This window comes from Trachemys scripta, chromosome 5 (genome assembly GCF_013100865.1).
Source record: "Trachemys scripta elegans isolate TJP31775 chromosome 5, CAS_Tse_1.0, whole genome shotgun sequence".
Lineage (NCBI taxonomy): Eukaryota > Metazoa > Chordata > Testudines > Emydidae > Trachemys > Trachemys scripta.
In genome coordinates this window covers 126485815-126506500 of record NC_048302.1, presented here as the reverse complement: position 1 = coordinate 126506500, position 20686 = coordinate 126485815, and the positions used below count along the sequence as shown (strand labels likewise).

Here is a 20686-nt window from a genome sequence, read left to right as displayed (position 1 = left end):
CCCCATGACTGAGAGCTGCTAACAAAGTCAGTGATGTACCTTGTTTTCACCTTCTTTGACAGCCAGCATCAGATCATCTTTGATCCCTTTCTGGCAGTGCTCACACCTGCAGTCAAAATAGTACTGCTTCTGCAGCTGCTGCCGCCGCTCTTCGCTGACGTTGAGGAAATCGACATAGGAGACAGTCAGCTCTTCCCCAGGTGAGATCTTCCCCAGCGCACGCAGCTCGATTCTGCTTTCAGACAAGAAGAGATGTGGAATTAGAAAGTGACATCTCAAGTCCAGAAAAAACTGTTTGCAAAACGGAAAGGGACAATTTCCAGGAAAGATCCTGCCTCCGACAAGCAAACTGTTGTCTTAAAGGACCACTTTAACCCTTCGAATACTGAAGAAAATACACATCTGTGCAGCACTTCAGCTCTTCTAAATCACACTACAAAACGCCTCGTCCAAACCCTTCGCCGCCTCTTGCCCCTCTCTCTGTCCCAACCAGAAATTCACTTCAAAGTAGTAAATGGCCTGAATTGTGATATTCAGATCTGGATCCACTTATATAGTTAGGGGCTGAATCGGAGGTACAAACTTATTATGGTTAAGGGTAGTTGGATGTGGATCTTTGGTTCCAGGCCATTGCTGTGTCCTGGTTTACTGGGGAATCTCCTCAAATGAAGACACTGACACTTGATAGTACCCAGCTACTACTAAAACTAGCCATGTCTGCACCCTGTGACTATTCACAAAGCACTGACTAAACGGCCTCCCCACCCTCACCCAGGCCATACTGGAACTCAGTGTAAAACGTGGGGTGGATTCTTGAAAGGTGGGAGAGACTCTTTGTTTTTTCCGAAGCCCTGGATCAGGAATCTGCAAGTGACTTCCCCATCCCTTCACCCATCTCTACTCAAAGATTTAGCAAACCCTTCAGTGAAGATGGCCACGCTTCAAATGTGCAGTGAGGCCAATCTCACATGGGCTTCAGGTTTCCTAACAAAACTGTCCATGTCTCTAACTGCCAGCATGTTACTATTGTCTTTACTGACCATACAGAAAATAAGAATTGCTACTACAGTACTCTGGTGAAAGCTACAGAATGATGCCACCCCACCCCCTTAAAGAGCCAGCACTTGGCATCTTGGTTTCATCCCCTACATGTGTTTAAAAGCTCTGGGATACTCAAAAGTCCACCATAGTTTGTTTCACTGGAGCAGGCCAAATTCCCCTCTGCTTTACACTGGTACAAGCCCACTGAAGTTAACGGGCTGCATTGGTGTGACTGAGAGAAGAATTGAGCCCAACAGGGTTACTATCGAAGGTGGGGAAAGCTCCATCAAGTGACTGTAAATAAAGCCCTTGGAGATGGGTTAAAAGTACTAGGTTGTTTATATATATATATATCCTTTATTCTACCCTTTTTGACCCTTCCCCCCATCCACCTACTAGCAACTCTGGCCATCCTTAGTACTAGATCACTACATTTTTGGGAACAGAGCCCTAGGGCTGTTCCTGCAATGCTAGTTAGTGGGCGAAATGTATTTGTGCATTGCTAAACATACTTACATATCAGCAAAACGGAGCTAGTCCAGTGACCAGATCTACAGTACATTTTACCTTGTTTTAATCTATCACCATGCTCCCAATCCTGCTATTACTCAGCTGGTTAGTTGCATGACCCATCACAAAGGGCTGTGTACCTCTCTATGAAGCCTGGGGATTTGTAGCGAATGAGGTCTGTACTTCAGCAAATCATGTCCAGAGAACCACCCGCTCTCAGAGCAGGATAAAGCCCTACAGGGAGTGTTCACTGCCTTGAGAGCAGCAGTAACGACATTAGTTTGTAAACTGCAGAGCTAAATGGAGTAGCACACCAGACCTGAGCGGGAGGAAAGTGGGTCCATGGGAACTGAAACAATTCAAATATACCGCTACCTCGATATAACGTGACCCAATATAACACAAATTCGGATATAATGCGATAAAGCAGTGCTCCGGGCGGGCGGGGCTGCGCACTCCAGTGGATCAAAGCAAGTTCAGTATAACACGGTTTCACCTATAACGCGGTAAGATTTTTTGGCTCCCGAGGACAGCATTATATTGAGGTAGAGGTGTAGTTATCCTCTTTTACTAAAGGTTTGAGCCTGTTCCTATTGAAGTCAATAGCAACATTCCCATTGACTTTAGCAGTACAGGGTAGGTCATATGAGAATAAACAGTGGCACCTAATGCAAATACAGCCAAAAGCATACCCGGGACATTTTCAAGGGATGGAGCAGATCTACTTCAGTGATTTTCATTACTGCATTTTTCCAAGAGGATTAAAATTTGCGCAGGATAACTATGTTTTTTGACCATAACTATGAAGTGGGTTCTAGCCCACGAAAGCTTATGCCCAAGTAAATTTGTCAGTCTCTAAGGTGCCACAAGGACTCCTTGTTTTTTGTTGTTGTTTGTTTGTTTTTATGCAGGGGTTGCAATTCTGAATCTCTCAGCCATAAAATTCTAGGGCTGCTACCTAAGTTACTCATCCTGTGCGGCTGGCCCTGACCACCTGTTGGCATTAGATTATATCAACAGGCTATTTCAAACTAGACTCATCACTGAACATGCGATCAAAAAGGACAGCTATTAGTTATGTCACAAGAAAGTACTACATTTACACAGAGTAAGGTGCAACCAGCCGTGCGTGACTCTAAGGAGAAAATGCATAAGGTACAGTATCCATGGTGAAGATTTACATATATGCACATCCTTTTTCCGACTTAGTGGGGCCTTAACTAAGGCCAGTCATAAACTTGGAGAAACAAAATCAAGCTTTTGAACTCTGATAATGCCCCGGTAGTTCAAGCATAGTAGACGTTTAGGTATTTTTAACCAGCCAGCCGTACCATAGAAGGAACTGGCAAATTTTGGGGAAAAAATTAGAAATACAAGGAATTGTTTGGAACTATACAGTTACAGGGACACTGTCTGCTTAATAAGGGCTCAAAACAGGGTTTTTACAAGACTTTAAGATCAACAAAACTGCTCCCACGACCTTCCCGTCTGCCTCCAAAATTCCAATGAACTTGTAGTGTTTGTAACCGGAACATTGCCCTATTGTGCTGACACAAAACAGCCAGAAAATGAAGTTGACCAGATATGATGTCTGTAAACAAACGTGAAACGCACTAGTCTATTTTCATGGAAATGCATTGAGAAAACAAACAACATTAATGGTGAAAATCATTTAAGAATATTTCAGTTCTAATTTATGACAATGAATTGCCTGCTTGTTTTGGATGCAGATCGTATTGAAGTCAATGGAGCTATGCTGGTTTACATGTGTTGAGATTCTGGTTGATATATGTTAAGACAAGTGTCCCTTTAAACTAAACAGATTGCAAGATATCAAGTGCAATGAGGTAACCAGAGAATTTTAAAAAAAAATACACCTTTAAAAATCCTTTTAAAACACCACACAGAAAAATATTTTGACAGGTAACAGTGGCATCGTAAAAAGGCATAACAGGAACAACAGTAAAGGTAAAAATGGATGACATCTAAATCTCAATGTATTGCCACTGTAGTCAGTGCATCCAGAGGGAACTGTTTGTTACAAAGAAACACAGAGTATTTAGTTTGTCAGTAATGCAATCACTTCTCATCTCATAATAAACCAGGTTTTCTTGCAATTATTTGGGGCTGGGCAAGGTTAGCGAGGCCTTGCTGGACTTTCATGCTCTTTCTGTAGTTGAGAGAACAGGAGTGAAGAGTGCATGAAGGGAAATACTGAAGCAGGGCAGGGGAAGGAAGGAATGAGGAGACAGAGAGGGCATTAACAAGTGGCAGGTCTGAGCATACTGAATAGTGTCAGCTTTTTTAAAAATCTACTACAAAATGCAGAGGTTACAAAGGGAGGCTTTGGGTTTAGTGGGGCTTTACACATGGGGTGGTGGTGGGAGGGAAACATTTACATTCCAAAAATGGGGAGAGTGAAACTATCCACAAACCGAGGCAGCTTCAAGCCTCATCATGGTTGCTTGTGGCTTTTAGTTAACACAGGGTCAGAAGGGAAGGTCAAAGGGGAAGGATTATGCTTACAAGACCAACCCACCTCATCTGTGTGTGGAACATTGATCTTACAGCCTCATGACTGAAAGACAAAACAGACATCGGCAGTTTACACAGGTACACATACGACACAAGCAAAATGGAATCGGCACATACAGTATATGGAACAGTAGCTGCTCACGGTCTGGGGGACATACAGGGGTCCCAGGGACAGACACGTATCCGGTTGCAGGGTGGAGTCTGAAGCAACGCAGCTCTCTGCTGTCACTATACAGCTGCTGTAACCGAATCGGCCATTGGTGGCCTGGGGCACTTTCAACTGGCAGCTGTCCCGGCACTGTGACTTAAGGAGCATTCTGCACAAGACCGCATGTGAGTGTCAAGGGGGAATCAGCTCTGTCTGCAGTTAGTTTAGCCGTGGACAGGTGTTATCTGCTAGGAACTGGGCATATATGGACAACCTCAGTCACTGGATGAGAGAAACTCATGTTTTGCAACATTATGGAAAGAATGAATCTGATTTTTTTCCATAAATCATGAATCACTCCATTGACACCAATAGATATACACTGGCTTAAAACCAGCATGAAAGGAAAATTGGGCCCAGTTATTAGAAACATAGAAATGATCATATCTGATGAGCCCCATTAAAAATAATGGCAAAATACCCATTGACTGTCATGGGAGCAGACCCCATTACCTATTACTGGTTTTAGAGGAAGACAAGAAACCACTATAATGCACCTGGCCAATTGCAAGAGGGGTGGAGAGTGTCCTTCCTGACTCCACCGAGTGGTAAGCAGATGTCCTGAACATGATATTTGTTCACATGTTTACCCACTTTGCAAGTCTTGGTAAATTCATTAGGGGGGGGGGGGGGGCGGAACTGCATAGAGATCTGGAGAATACCAGTGTCTGGGACATTTTCTTTGAGAGGGGATTTGGGAGAGCAGTAACTAACCAGATAATAAATCATCTGTAAAGTCATGTTTTAAACCATCTTAAATGTATGACTTTTCCCTCCACATTTTCCAGGGAAGTTAATTCTGAAACTCAGCTGAAGCTGCCAGCTGCAGGGCCCCTTGGTTTGCCAGATGAACACTTGTTTCCTAAGCACTGTACTGAGACCTCCAACTCACTCCACACAGGGCCCGGGAAATCTAGAGCTAAAATAGTAGTAGGCCTCAGGACCCATGAGAAACAGCAATGTTCCAAGCAAAGGAGCAGATTCTAAGCTCAGACATGTGGTGGGCGTTGATGCGTGTCTATGTAACCAATTGCTAGTGTGCTAGCACATTGCTAGTGTGCTCACACTTCCTCAGCACAGCCCAGAGTATGGGGACCAGGAGACCTGTCTGTGGCAGAACCTCACTGACGTCACAATACAGAGGGGCAGGCTCTGGCGAGCTCATGAAGTAGGTGCACTTCCCTGTGCCTTGCAGAGGCCAGCTCCAGAAGGAGTCCTTGCCCATGGCTGCACAGTCGGCATTTGGGAGCAAGGTGAGGGGAGACCACTGGATCAGCTGTCACATGGGTGCTTGGGCCATCGCTCCCAATGGAGAGGGATACAGGCAGTGTGGAAGCTAGTCCTACAGCTGTGGCTGCCAGTAGCAAGCATGGAGAAGCTCCACTGCCATCCTGGGAGCAGAGAGGAAAAGTTCCTACAGCCCAGGCCCTGGGTAGGTCTGCAGTGTGCAGCCCAGGTCTGTGCAGCCGTGTCATGTGGCAATGGCAAATAATCACAGAAGGAGTCACTTTCTTCTAACACTGAACAAGGACATTAATTAGGAGCAGGGAAATAGCATTGTCCTGAAATCTACTCTTTCCTGGTTTCCCTGGAGAGTTTCTGTCTCAGAGCATCCCCAGCCCTCTTCCTGCCACAGATTAAAGAAACAAGGCATGTCCCCTCATTCACGGGGGAGGATTTGGGGTTTATGCACAGTAGCGGAGTCCTAAAGGGACAGGCCAGTGTTTGCCACGCATCTGAGATTAGAATGCAGCTCAAAATGTTCTCCATCTTTTGAAGGCAAACACTTGGCATGACAGATAGCACTGCAAGTAACCCAGGCCCAGTGTGCAGTGCCTATTGAAAGTGAACTGAAATGCCTTTTTCAAAAACATTCAGTAACAGAATGTGGGCAGGGCGTACATAACTGCCAAAGAGCCAAGATCAGATGTGAGAGTTGTTGATCTCATTACTTCGCTATCTATCTAGGTTCTTATAAGGTCCCATTACCATGACATAGGTCTGATCCGAAGTCAATGGAAAGACTCCCACTGACTCCAAGAGTCTTTGGATCAGGCCCTATCTCCCCAAATCTGACAGTTACAAAGCAGTTTCCTGCTCTTTTCTCATTCCCCATTGGTGGGCGTAGAAGCTTGAATGGTCAGCAGATGCCATGCGGGTTACAGTCCGATTCCTGGCATCCCTAAAGCTCCCAGTTTTGGTGCACGAGGAAGATAATTAAGGGGACACAGTTAGGTTGATTTAGGCCCAACATTTAGTTTTTGTGAAAACAGGATGTGATAAACCCTACGAACGATACAGCCATTCTGAGGTTTTCTTATTTTAATTAAAGTGACAGCCGTTTTTGCTCAGATTTATACACTGTGTGCCAGATCCCCAGCTAGTGTAACTCAGCATAGGCCAGTTTAAGTTAATGGAGCAATGCCCATTCACACCAGCTGAGGATCTGGCCTTCCTTGTATGTTAAAATCTGCGGACATGATCTCAAGAGGTGCTGAACACATACACTCCTCCCATTGACTTGGCTGGACAAATGTTCTGGCAGTTGGCAACCTACCAGCCCTGTCCAACTGGTCTGCTGGTCTGTGTTTTCCATTGGAACTTGCACAATCCCTTTCAGTCCCGGCTATTATTTTTAGGTGACCTCCGGAGGAATTGTGGGTGCTCAGCACCATATTTACCTGAGGGTCTCAGTTCACATACATCAGTCACAATTTATATTAAGGTTCCATTTATAAATGGTTTATTAAGGGTTAATAAATGATTACTAGATATTATAAGCATGCCAGACACATGAGTATTTTGTGTTATAGATGGTTATAAACTCATCAAGGTGGTTACAAGCCACAGTTATAAGCAACCTATTGCCCTGGACTCTTATAACAATTGCTTTACCATAATCATCCATTCACTGTAAATTATTTCTAAGTGGAACCTTAATATAAAGTGTAACCCATATGTCTTGTTACTATTTTACTCCATTCGAGCGTTATGGGCCTGACCCAAAACCCACTAAAATCAATTGAAACAATGGCTTCAATGGTTTGGACCAGGCCTTCTAGGTGTCTTTTGCATATTTGTTTTGTGCTCCAAAAAACAACAACAACAACAACAACAACAAAAGACAGAAAAAGCAGCAGTCCTGCAGCTCCCCACTAAGGGGTCTGGCTTTCCTGTGTCTAATATTTTGTTTTCCACAACCAAGCCAGAAAAAGAGGAAACCAAGGGATTTTCCCAAGGGTGCACAACGTGAGGCTTGGGCCCAAATCTGGAAAATGAGTCAAGCATTGGGGCAAACGTTAGAATGGAAATGGACTCACTTGCCGTTGTTGAATATGACGGTGCCGTTAGGCCAGCAGTCATGGTTCACCAGGCAGAGATTGGGGAAGACGCCCACGCCGACAGCCTGCAGTCCCCTTTGGTCACTCAGGGTGAAGCCATTGCAGTTTATCTACTCCCCAAAACATAGGCAAAAAAAAAAAAAGCATTAGGGGAGGAGAATAATGGTGAAATCTTGGCCCTATTGAATTCAACGGGTGTTTTGCCATTGACTTAAATGAGCCCCAGATAGCACCCTAGTTTTTGGAATATTTCCCACTGATTGTTCCTAAAATGTGTATTTTCTGTGCTCCAGGCATAGGGGCGTGGCCTTCAAATTTTGGGAACAAGGGAGAGATACACACAGGGAGTGCTAGAAACAGTATCCTTTAGCCTGGACAAAGCACGAGAAAGTTCACAATGCAGAACTCTAGCAGACAGACTGCATGATCTAGTGAGCAGAGCAGAGCGAATACGGCAAAATACTGTCTGCTAATATTTATTCCCATTTGTAAATACTGTTGCTTTGAGTGTGTTCAAGCCCCTTTTGTGTTCACTTTCTGCAAATATTCCAGCAAACGTGTCGCGTGGGAAAAGGGACTTTTAAGCAATTTGTGCAGAACAGCCACAGGAAGCAAATTCCAAACTTGTGAGAGTACCTGTCTCAACCTAATTCTACAGGCTACTCTCACCCAATCTGAGAACACAACAATGTCACTTGACCTCTGTATCCCAATAAAAATAACCCAGTTCGTAATGACTTTTGCCTATCACATCCTGGCAACTCCCAAATGACCGACAAACTGAGAATTATTTGCAGTCATTATTCAGTGACTAATTTCAGTATCAAAAAACATAAGGTGTCCTAAGACAATTCACAGACAGAAAATGAGGGGAAATCCGTCAAATGAACTGTTCACTAGGAAATAATTCACTCAACTACTATCTGTTTTATTTCCTTTCCTGGCCTCCCTGTTCCTATCCTCCAGCCAAGGACAAGCAGAGTGCAGTCTAGCAGTTAGCAGAGGTGAGAGGGAGTCTGGACTCTCTTATTCCTGCCACTGACGCATTGGATGGGTTCCCTCTGCTGGAGCAGCACAGAGGGAGCAGAGACTGGCTGCATCCCCCTAGCTGGGGATTCCCCCAGCAGACTGTGCGTCAGCATAGCCAATTCCTATGCAACCCTCCCATCGGCCCCTGCTGCAGGGAGAAGGAATCACTGGACCACACCCTGTCCATCTATCCTCAGCTGGTGACGGTTCATAGAATCATAGAATATCAGGGTTGGAAGGGACCTCAAGAGGTCATCTAGTCCAATCCCCTGCTCAAAGCAGGACCAATTCCCAACTAAATCATCCCAGCCAGGGCTTTGTCAAGCCGGGCCTTAAAAACCTCCAAGGAAGGAGACTCCCCCACCTCCCTAGGTAACGCATTCCAGTGCTTCACCACCTTTGGGACTCTTTATGTTACAGCATCCTCATGTCGACTCTCACCAGTACCAGGGCCAGGCAGAGAATCAGAGCCATAATTGGTTCACTGAGGCCCACAGGCGCCGACTTTCTCATTCCCTTGGGGATGCTCGACCCCTGCTCCGCCCCAGGCCCTGCCCCCACTCCACTCCTTCCCCCAAGGCCCCACCCTGCCCCACCTCTTTCTGTCCCTACCCTACCCCGATCCTGCCTATTCCTGTCCCTGCTCCGTCCCCACCCCACACCGCCCCTTCCCAGCCCAGCTCTGCCGCCACCCCACCCCCTTCTGCCTCCTCCTCGGAATGAGCCCACCCTTGCTCTGCCCCCTCCCTCCCAGCACCTCCCAGCACCGCTGAACAGCTGATCCACAGCAGATGGGAGGCGCTGGGAGGGAGGGGGAGGAGCTGATCGACAGGGCCACTGGTGGGTGCTGAGCACCCACTTTTTTTTTCCATGGGTGCTCCAGCCCCAGAGCACCCACGGAATCAGCGCCTATGCTGAGGCCTCCCTCTCTGCTACACCAAGCAGAGCTCAGTTTACCACTGGGCAAGTCACTTGGACTCTCTGTGCCTCAATTCCCCATTTACTGATGAGGAACTGAGGCAGAGACTAAATGACTTGCCCAAGGTCACACAGGAATTCTGGTATTGGGGGAAACTCCTCACTGTTTCAGAGCGGTAGCCGTGTTAGTCTGTATCTGCAAAAACAACGAGGAGTCCTTGTGGCACCTTAGAGACTAACAAATTTATTTGGGCATAAGCTTTCATGGGCTAAAACCCATTTCATCAGATACATACAGTGAAAAATACAGTAAGCAGTATATATATCACCGCACATGAAAAGATGGGAGTTGCCTTACCAAGTGGGGGGTCACTGCTAACGAGGCCAATTCAATCAAGGTGGAAGTGGCCTATTCTCAACAGTTGACAAGAAGGGGTGAATGTCAACAGAGGGAAAATTACTTTTTGTAGTGCTAACGAGGCCAATTCAATCAAGGTGGATGTCGCCCTTCCCAACAGTTGACAAGAAGGTGTGAGTGTCAACAGAGGGAAAATTACTTTTTGTAGTGACCCAGCCACTCACAGTCTTTATTCAGGACTAATTTGATGATGTTCAGTTTGCAAATTAATTCCAGTTCCGCAGTTTCTCATTGAAGTCTGTTTTTGAAGTTTTTTTTGTTGAAGAATTGCCACGTTTAAGTCTGTTATTGTGTGTCCAGGGAGATTGAAGTGCTCTCCTACTGTTTTTTCCATGTTACAATTTTGATGTCTGATTTGTGTCCATTTATTCTTTTGTGTAGAGACTGTCTGGTTTGGCCAATGTACATGGCAGAGGGGCATTGCTGGCACATGATGGCATATATCACATTGGTAGATGTGCAGGTGAATGAGCCACTGATGGTGTGGCTGATGTGGTTAGGTCCTATGATGTTGTGACTAGAATAGATATGTGGACAGAGTTGGCAATGGAGTTTGTTGCAGGGATTGCTTCCTGGTTAGTGTCAATCAAGGTGGAAGTGGCCTCTTCTCAACAGTTGACAAGAAGGGATGAATGTCAACAGAGGGAAAATTACTTTTTGTAGTGCTAATGAGGCCAATTCAAGCGGAGTGCCCCAAGGGTCGGTCCTGGGGCCGTTTTTGTTTAATATCTTCATTAATGATCTGGAGGATGGTGTGGACTGCACTCTCAGCCAGTTTGCAGATGACACTAAACTGGGAGGCGTGGTAGATACACTGGAGGGTAGGGATCGGATACAGAGGCACCTAGACAAATTAGAGGATTGGGCCAAAAAAAAACCTGATGAGGTTCAACAAGGACAAGTGCAGAGTCCTGCACTTAGGACGGAAGAATCCTATGCACTGCTACAGACTAGGGACCGAATGGCTAGGTAGCAGTTCTGCAGAAAAGGACCTAGGGATCACAGTGGATGAGAAGCTGGATATGAGTCAACAGTGTGCTCTTGTTGCCAAGAAGGCTAACGGCATTTTGGGCTGTATAAGTAGGGGCATTGCCAGCAGATCGAGGGACGTGATCGTTCCCCTTTATTCGACATTGGTGAGGCCTCATCTGGAGTACTGTGTCCAGTTTTGGGCCCCACACTACAAGAAGGATGTGGAAAAATTGGAAAGAGTCCAGCGGAGGGCAACAAAAATGATTAGGGGTCTGGAGCACATGACTTATGAGGAGAGGCTGAGGGAACTGGGATTGTTTAGTCTGCAGAAGAGAAGAATGAGGGGGGATTTGATAGCTGCTTTCAACTACCTGAAGGGGGTTCCAAAGAGGATGGAGCTCGGCTGTTTTCAGTTGTGGCAGATGACAGAACAAGGAGCAATGGTCTCAAGTTGCAGTGGGGGAGGTCTAGGTTGGATATTAGGAAACACTATTTCACTAGGAGGGTGGTGAAGCACTGGAATGGGTTACCTAGGGAGGTGGTGGAATCTCCTTCCTTGGAGGTTTTTAAGATCCGGCTTGACAAAGCCCTGGCTGGGATGATTTGGGGATTGGTCCTGCTTTGAGCAGGGGGTTGGACTAGATGACCTCCTGAGGTCCCTTCCAACCCTGATATTCTATGATTCTATGAATCAAAGTGGACTACAAAAAGTAATTTTCCCTCTGTTGGCATTCACCCCTTCTTGTCAACTGTTGAGAATAGGCCACTTTCACCTTGATTGAATTGGCCTCGTTAGCTCTGACCCCCCCACTTGGTAAGGCAACTCCCATCTTTTCATATGCAGTGATATATATACTGCTTACTGTATTTTTCACTCTATGCATCTGATGAAGTGGGTTTAGCCCAAGAAAACGTATGCCCAAATAGATTTGTTAGTCTCTAAGGTGCCACAAGGACTCTCCATTGTTTTTCCTCACTGTTTGTAACGGGTCGGGAGAGCCTTAGTGAAAAGTGCAAAATACTTTACTGGGAAGTGTTGTTCTGACCACACCTAACATCTTATGCATATGTATGAGGGTTTCAACCCTCTTTTCCTTATCTGTACATCCACACCCTGTGAATACTGGGGTGACCTATTTTACATAGGTTGTTTCTTAGTTCCTCTTATTCTCATAGCAGCTACACACAACATATAGCCTTTGGTCAGGACAGGACATTCCATGATTTTACAATCAGGTGTCTCATGATCTTGGACATCGGTTTGCAGTTTATTGCAATCAAGGTTTCCATAACGTTAACTATTGGCACATCTTTTTCAGTAGTCTTGTGGCCTTACTAACATAGGGTTATTCCTATGTCATCCACTCATGTCAAGTGTTCTTAAGTCTATGGCCTAGTTTGTCTAAGCAAAAATCTGACAGGCCTCAGTCTGTAGGTTTGCATTCCAGCCATGCTTTACTTATGTATCTAATACACACTCATCACTCCTAAATACTTGTCAATCTTATACTTCTGTAATCCTGCAATTTAAATCTATTTAGCATACATTGATTATATATGTAACAGCATTGGCATTGACCATAATGCCACATGGCACAATGATAAATGGATGATAAAATGAACTAATTGGCTACAGGGGACAGTGGCTGAAGGCTCATTTTCAGCCTTCTTTGTGAACTCAGCATAGCCCTTGTCCTTGGGCATTATAAATAGCTCTTGCTTTGTTCTCCCAGGAGGCTGACATACCACTCCGAATATATGAGAGATGTACTGCATGCCAAACTGCTGGCTATGGGGGGGCCAGAAGTTGAGGAAACTCTCCACGTCGGCTCTCAGCTCTTTCTTCTCCTCTTCTCCAAAGTTCTCCACGTGGTTCTGCAAGTCGTCAATGGAGACCAAGCAGCCCTCAGTAAGGCCACCTCCCTCTCGCTCTATCCTCCACATGATGCGGGCTGCCAGCCTGGCCAATACAGAAGCGTGTTAGGAAACTCTAGTGTGCTAGTGCAATACACAGACAATCAAACCCAGGCCCAGCAAGGTGGCAGGGACCGAACGGAGGCCATCACACTGCACTAGGGCAAAGCAGGGGTGGGATTTGGCCTTGATGAATTTCTCATCTGGAATTAGTTCAGTCAATGGCTCCTGGCTCCCTTTGCAGGTAGCTACCAATTCAACTGAACATGCCCTTCAAAGCACTGAAGGAAAACAATGCAGAGTCTTAAAGGAGAAAAGTGACGAGACTTTTCTTTTGTTCGTGTCCTCTCTCTAGTTGTGTAAAGTAAAGCACAAAACTCTTAAACCAGGGAGTTCGGTAATTTTTTTCATTTTTAAAACATGGTATGAAATGTATTAATTTGTGGCTCTAATTACCGGGCTTACCTGGTCATCTGAGCACCTCACACTCTTTAATGTATACATCCTCCAAGGGCTACTACCCCCATTTTACAAATGGGGAACTGAAATAGACTAAGTGACTTGTCCAAGATCACAGAGAAAGTCCGTGGCAGAGCGGGGAATTGAACTTAGGTCTCCAGCCATCACTCTAACCACTAGTCAATCCTTCCTCTACAGAGTCAGAGCTGAGAAATGGCACCTTCTTATTCACCACACTCACTCTCCACTCTATGTGTACCCTCTGGGACTCCAGCACCACTCCTGGCAGCATGGAAGGCCTGACAGAGCTCCCACAGCTAGTGGCTGCCTAGTGAACCCCCATGAAGGGGGATCCCCCTGTGGAGTGGAGCCATCGAAGGATAATGCACCCTGAGCTCCACAGGCCCCATGGGTGGACGATGTGCACAGTGCGACTGTTAACATGCTAGTTTAAAAGTGGCAATGCGGTTTCCATCCTTCCTCTGCTTGTCCTGCAGGCTGAACACCCACACTGGTGGTTGGCAACACACATTCCAATGCCAGCGCCGTCTGAGTGATTGCTAGCCCCTGGAGCTACGTGTGCCACTAGCTAACAATACCTTTCAGTCTCATGTATCACAAAGGGGTATTTTTATACAGACGCTATTAATAGCTAGCCTGATAAGTGAAGGAACTCTACAGTGAGGCACAGACTAAACCCAGGGAAAGCAGATGGCAATTCCATGTCCTAGCGAAAGCCAACCTGCCTTTTAACTTCTTATTTTAAGGGGAGATTAACTTGCTTCACTGCAGAAATGTTTGTTATTTTCTGGATGGCGAGAGCTGCCAACTTTGCTGTTGGAAGGAACGGCTTTTAGACACACCTTCCTTGGGGCTACCAGCAGATTCCCCAATTTATTTGGAGTGAGCAAGTGAAAGGCCAAAACTATTCCCAGCTCTCCTCACCGCTCTAAGCTGTCTGTCCCTGCAACTCCAAACATTCAGTAGCTTCCCAACCAATGAATGGATTTTCCTCTCCCCTGCTGCGTTATTTATACATGGCTGGAAGTGTACACAGCACTGTTCAGTAGGTGATTGGGGTTCGACAAATAGCAGGTGCAACCATTTAGTCGACAAGGTGCTAGGATTTGGGGGGCTCCATTTTCTTCGGCGGCGGCCGGATCTTCGCCGGCCCCGGTCGCCGCCGGCATTTAGGTGGAGGGAGCTGGGGCAGTGGAGCGTGGGGAGGGCCGCCTGCAGCAAGGGGGGGGCGGCACACAGGGGAACTCCCCGCCCCAGCTCACCCTTGCCCTGCCTCCTCCCTGAGCACGCCGTGGCTGCTTCACTGCTCCCGCCTCCCAGGCTTGCGGCACCTAAGCTGATTGGCGCCGCAAGCCTGGGAGGCAGGAGAAGTGAAGCAGCCACTGTGTGCTCGGGGAGGAGGCGGAGCAGAAGGGTGAGCTGCTCCAAAAAGCACAGGCCCCTACCACTTGAACTAAAAGAGAATCCCCTATTGCTCTTTCCAGTGTAGAATCTACGACACACAGGTGAGCAGTTCTGATTCCAAACACTAGAGCAGTGGTCACCAACCGGTCGATCGCGATCGACTGGGTCAATCCTAGAGACTTTCCCAGTTGATCGCGATCTCCGGTGGTGCAGCGGGGCTGACCACTGCCACTAAGGCAGGCTCCCTGCCTGCCCCAGCCCCACACCGCTCCTGGAAGTGGCCAGCATGCCCCCGCAGCCCCAGGGGGCAGAGGGGCAGGGGTCTCCATGCGCTGTCCTGCCTGCAAGTACTGCCCCCGCAGCTCCCATTGGCTGGAAACGGGGAACTGTGACCAATGGGAGCTGCAGGGTGGTGCCTGCAGAGAGGGGCAGCGCGCGGAGCCACATGCCCCCAAGCAAAAAAAAAAAAAAAACGGGGCAGCCAGAATGGTAAAGCCTGCTGGGAGGGCTCTGCGTTGCTCTGATCAGCTGGGAGGGAAGGACGCGGGCTGCCCTTCCAGGCTTGCTGCAGGGCGCTCCCGTCCTCCGCGCCGCCCCCTACAGGGCGGCTAGAGCAGAACACCACCAAAAAAAAAAAAAAAAAAAAGGCGGCCGTGCCACCCTAGGATTGGGCGGAATGCCGCCTCCTACAAGCTGCCGCCCCAAACACCACCTTGCTCAGGTGGTGCCTGGAGCCGGCCCTGCCCCTGCCCGCCCACGCAGGGACCACAGGGGCACGTTGGCCCCTTACGGGAGCAGCATGGGGCCAAGGCAGGCAGGGACTCTGCCTTAGCCTTGCTGCACTACCACACGGGAGCTGCCCGAGATAAGTGTCCCTGGCAGGATTCCACACCCCAACCCCCAGTCCTGAGCCCCCTCTCGGAGCCAGCACCCCATACCCCCTCCTGCACCCCGAACCCCCTCCAGCACCCCAAAGCCCTGCCCCAGCCCTGAGCCCCCTCCCAAAGCCAGCACCCCAAACCCTTTCCTGCACCCAAATCCCCTGCCCTAGCCCTAACCCCCTCCCAGAGCCCACACCCTGTACCCCCTCCTGCCCAGAGGCCACTCCTGCACCCAAACTCCCTCCCAGAGTTTGCACCCCTTACCCCCTCCTGCACCTCAACCCCCTGCCCCAGGCTCTGCCCTGAGCCCCCTCCCACACTGCGAACCCCTCGGCCCCTGCCCAGAGCCAACACCCCCTTTGGAATCCCAACCCCCTGCCCCAGCCCGGTGAAAGTGAGTGAGGGTGGGGGAGAGCGAGACACGGGGGGGGGATGGAGTGAATGGGGTGGTGCTTCAGGGGAGGGGCGGGGCCTCGGGGAAGGGGCAGGGTAGATCCTGGGTTGCCCTTAAATTCAAAAAGCGATCTTGGGCGTAAAAAGGTTGTAGACCACTGCACTCCCACTTTTTTCCTACCTTAGGGGAAAGCGACAGGTAGGGAGGGGTGGAGAGGAGTGAGCACAGAAGAGAAGCTCCCCCTCAAGCCTACATTTTTCAGGCCTACTCAGGAACCAGACCAAAATCATCACCCTTGCCCTCTCACCTGATGTTTTCGTTGGGCGCTTTCCCATGCGCCTTGATGGCAGAGCATTCATGTTTGTGGTTCAGCCAGGCGTCCTTCTGGCAGGTTCGATCACAGTAGTGGGCAAACTTACACTGACCACAGCGGTGGAGCTTCTCCTGCCTTTTAAAGCAGGTATGGCAGACCAGATGAGTAAGGCTAAAAAGACAAAAGGAGACGGCAGTCAGCATCCAGGAAAAGTTCATCGGATCCCGATCCAAACTTCCCAGCTGGCCCCAGGCTCCATGGAGATGTTCCCAGGGAGGATAACCTGGGTCCCAGCTGTGACATTGCATTCCATATGTTTTATGGAAATATGCTTATGAGTGTGAATATGAGGTAACTGGAATATGCTTTATCCAAAAGGTCTCTTGTAAGAGCTCATTACAAAGCTTTTAACCTACTGAATATATTCATCCTATTTGTATGAATATATCATTCTTGTATCTGAAACTTTGAATATGAAGTATAACTCTGAGGTCCTATTGTAATTATGCAAAGTGTGGGCCATTAATGGTGGTTTAGAATCTTGATGGCTCATATTGACTAGAATAATTGGTTATAAATGGTTTATTTACCTGCAAGTCTTCCTGTGTATTTGTGGGCCAGCCCAGGGGTAATGAAGAATGAGGTATTACAGTGGCATCTGACCATTTAGAAGGAGGGGTGGGGACCCAGAGAGACAAAAGATTCCCGCCTTGGGCCAAAATTATAAAAGGGGATGGAGCAGGACCAAGAGTCCCAGTCATGAGAATATCCCTTTCTACCACCTAAGATGTCTGCTGGAACTAACAAGGACTGTACCAGGGGAAAGGATTGGGCCCAGACTAGGAAGGAGTCTAGTCTGTGAAAGAAGGTTATTGGAACATCTCTGGGGGTGAGATATTACGTGCAATCAGTTTCTTAATGTATTAGGCTTAGACTTGCATGTTTTGTTTTATTTTGCTTAGTGACTTACTTTGTTCTGTCTGTTATTACTTGAAACCACTTAAATCCTACTTTTTATACTTAATAAAATCACTTTTGTTTATTAGTATACCCAGAGTAAGTGATTAATACCTGGGGAAGCAAACAGCTGTGCATATCTCTCTATCAGTGTTATAGAGGGCAGACGATTTATGAGTTTACCCTGTATAAGCTTTATACAGAGTAAAACGGATTTATTTGGATTTTTGGATCGCATTGGGGTTGGGTGTCTGGGTGCTGGAGACAGGTAACCTGTTGAGCTGTTTTTAGTTAAAGTCTGCAGCTTTGGGGGCGTGGCCCGGACTCTGGGTCTGTGTTGCAGCAGGCTAGCGTGTCTGGCTCAACAAAGCAGGGTTCTGGAGTCCCAAACTGGCAGGGAAAACAGGCTCAGAGGTAATTTCAGCACATCAGGTGACAGTCCCAAGGGCGTCTCTGTGACCGAACCCATCACACCAACCCCATGAGGTCATCACACCCAATAAACTGAATAATACTGAGCAATATATTCCACATGCCTATCGGGAAGGAAGGATAAACATTTCAAGCAAAGTGCAGTTAATATCAATGTCTTTGCCAAGTTCTGTTGCCTCTTTCCTGGGCTATAAGTATGAAAGAGCTTTTTTGTTTAAAAGAGGGAACAAATGGATGCATTCCCCAGTCCGCCAAGCTTCCTGTCTCCAGCATATGCACTCCTGGTTCATATCATCATTGCTAAAGGGACACCGTTTTCCCGGTAGGCCCTTGTTAAAACATTAGCTGCCTGTCCACTGAGAATTTGCCCTAAAAATTCATTTAGTGATTATTTATTGGGGTAGCCGTGTTCGTCTGTATCAGCAAAAACAATGAGGTGTCCTTGTGGCTTTATAGCCCACGAAAGCTTATGCCCAAATAAATGTGTTAGTCTCTAAGGTGCCACAAGGACTCCTCATTGTTTTAGTGAGTCCGTCACTCAGCAGAACCAGAAAAAAACTGCCACAGTCAGTGCAGAGGACCTGATCCTGACCTCTTTACACTGGTGTAACTCGAGGGTAACTCCTCTGAATTCAACAGATTACACTGAGCTCAAACCTGCGTGAGAGCCCAGCTGCCAAGCTCTCTGTGGCTCCACGGGGGACATTTCTCACAGGGGAGAGAGAAGCATTAATTTTCACACACACACCCATGCAATGGCAGGGGTGAGACAGGCAGGCCTAAATCCCTCAGTGCACTGGGAGCAAAGAGGAGTGGGAGGAGGGCAGCAAGAATTCCCCCCCTCACCCTCTCCCACACAGGGGCAGTGCCACCCAGGGGAGGGGCAAGTGGGGCAATTTGCCCCAGACCCTGGACCCCACAGGGGCCCCCACAAGAATATAGTATTCTACAGTATTGCAACTTTTTTTTATGGAAGGGGCCCCCGAAATTGCTTTGCCCCAGGCCCCCTGAATCCTCTGGGCAGCCCTGCGCAGGGGCGGTTCTAGCTTTTTTGCCACCCCAAGCACGGTAGGCAGGCCGCCTTCGGCGGCTTGCCTGAGGGAGGCCCCGGGTCCCGCGGATTCAGCGGCATGCCTGCGGGAGATCTGCCCATCCCGCGGCTTCGGCGTACCCACCGCCGAATTGCCACCAAATCCGTGGGACCGGCGGACCTCCCGCAGGCATGCCGCTGAAGGCTGCCTGACTGCCACCCTCGCAGGGACCGGCAGGGCGCCCCCCGCGGTTTGCTGCCCCAAGCACGCGTTTGGAGCGCTGGTGCCTGGAGCCGCCGCTGCTCCCACAAAGCAGGTAAAGACACTCACACACTCACCAATGTTCCTGAATTTTTTTTCCCTGTTTGTCGAATGAATAGCTGCCAAGCTGAGGTTTAAAACCTAGGAGTGCTGCCCCAGCCAGTCCCCCTGCCCCCATACTTATTTTCTCTCCCTTATTCCTTCTCCTTCCTCCCTCTCCACTGACACACCCTCCCTCAGCCATGAATTCATGAGAGTGATTACTATGATTCTTCACATCTCCCATAAAGGACTGCTGCTAGCAAATCCATCTTGACAGACAGGAGTGCTTGCTTTGTCCACTGGGACATTTCTGTCACCTTCACACACCCCAGCAATACACATCATGGAGCTCCCTGGCTTGCTCTCCACAAGATGGTCCCCAAAGGCCCCAGCCAGAGCTGTTCCATCTTCCGCATTACTTGGGAAGGTCCTGATTTTGGGCACCCCCTTGGCGATACCAGTTTCTATCTCCCATTTTCATTGAGAGTTTAGGGTTTCCACCTCCAGTGCTTAATTTATAATGAAAGAGGTGCCAGGGCTCGCACAATTTTTTTACTTTCATAACTGACTATAACGTGCCAAGCCTAGAGGTCACCTCTGAGGTACAAAAAAGGGGACATCTGGGGTGATCCTGGGACCATAAAACAGGACAGTGTTTACTGAGCACCCTTACAGATTTCTGAGGAGAGCTACCTCAAAAAAGGGGACAATTCTGGGAAAAACCAGTACAGGTAGCAACTCTACTGGAAGGGCTGAGAAGCTCTGTGTGTGTGTGTGTGACAAACAGACATGTAGGATTTCTCCGGGACATAACCACAAAGAACTTGCTGAGGGCATAAACCACCCATAACCTACCCACCACCATAGAGACATGGCAAGAGCACTGGATAGCAATAAATCACCTGGAGATATTTGTAACCAGACGGCTAGTGTTGATATGCGTCACTGCCTTCTAATGGATGGTTATAGCTCTGCTTCACCTGTTAGGTATGTAAACTGTCTCACAGAAATCAAAGGGGCCACTCATATGCTTAAAGTTAGCTCATGTATCTTGCTGAATAGGGGCCTGTCCGAGTAAAGTGCACACTCTTAGGACAATCCAGGGGAACGGTACTGCTTGTTACCATACGACTGAGTACTATTGTTTACAAAGCATTTACCATGTTCTCTCTGCAACTAATCCTTGCCACAATTGTAGCTCCCTCCATCTACCTGGCTACTGTTTACCGCATCATTTTACTTTCCTCCAAGAGCCTGTCTAACTCCCGGAAAAACAGGTTTGTGACTACTAGAGTGCATTGCAGACATGATCCTCTATATAAAGAAATATTAGGAGCCGGAAAGTTTCCAGAACACAGGTCGGATTGGGAAATAAGGAAAATGTCATAGAAACCTTATCGACTGTTCCACCTGAAACATAGCATATAACTTATGGTGTGGGAATAGGAAAAACAAATGCACTTTTAAAATCCAGATCACCCTGCGTCTGGCAGGATTTTACAACATTAAAGCAGTAATTAAAAAAAAAGTCTGTAGGTAAAGTGGGTACGACACCAAGTGGGTAAAACAGGAATGTCCTCTCTGCCATGATGCTGACAATACATA

The 20686-nt window shown here is 47.8% G+C and overlaps 1 protein-coding gene across 4 annotated transcripts in view; it reads right to left on the bottom strand.

Annotated features, from left to right (window-relative positions):
• The window catches only part of SMYD1 (SET and MYND domain containing 1), a 52121-nt gene that overhangs the window by 19789 nt on the left and 11646 nt on the right, over nucleotides 1–20686 (bottom strand). For 3 of the 4 annotated variants that reach the window (XM_034771853.1, XM_034771854.1, XM_034771852.1), the window contains exons 2-6: nucleotides 16353–16529; nucleotides 12719–12932; nucleotides 7615–7745; nucleotides 4091–4129; nucleotides 40–232 (exon numbers count right to left, since the gene is read on the bottom strand). In XM_034771853.1, coding sequence (XP_034627744.1) covers nucleotides 40–232; nucleotides 4091–4129; nucleotides 7615–7745; nucleotides 12719–12932; nucleotides 16353–16529 — 754 coding nt within the window. The remainder of the gene's footprint in view (nucleotides 1–39; nucleotides 233–4090; nucleotides 4130–7614; nucleotides 7746–12718; nucleotides 12933–16352; nucleotides 16530–20686) is intronic. The other variant, XM_034771855.1, reaches the window with a different exon arrangement.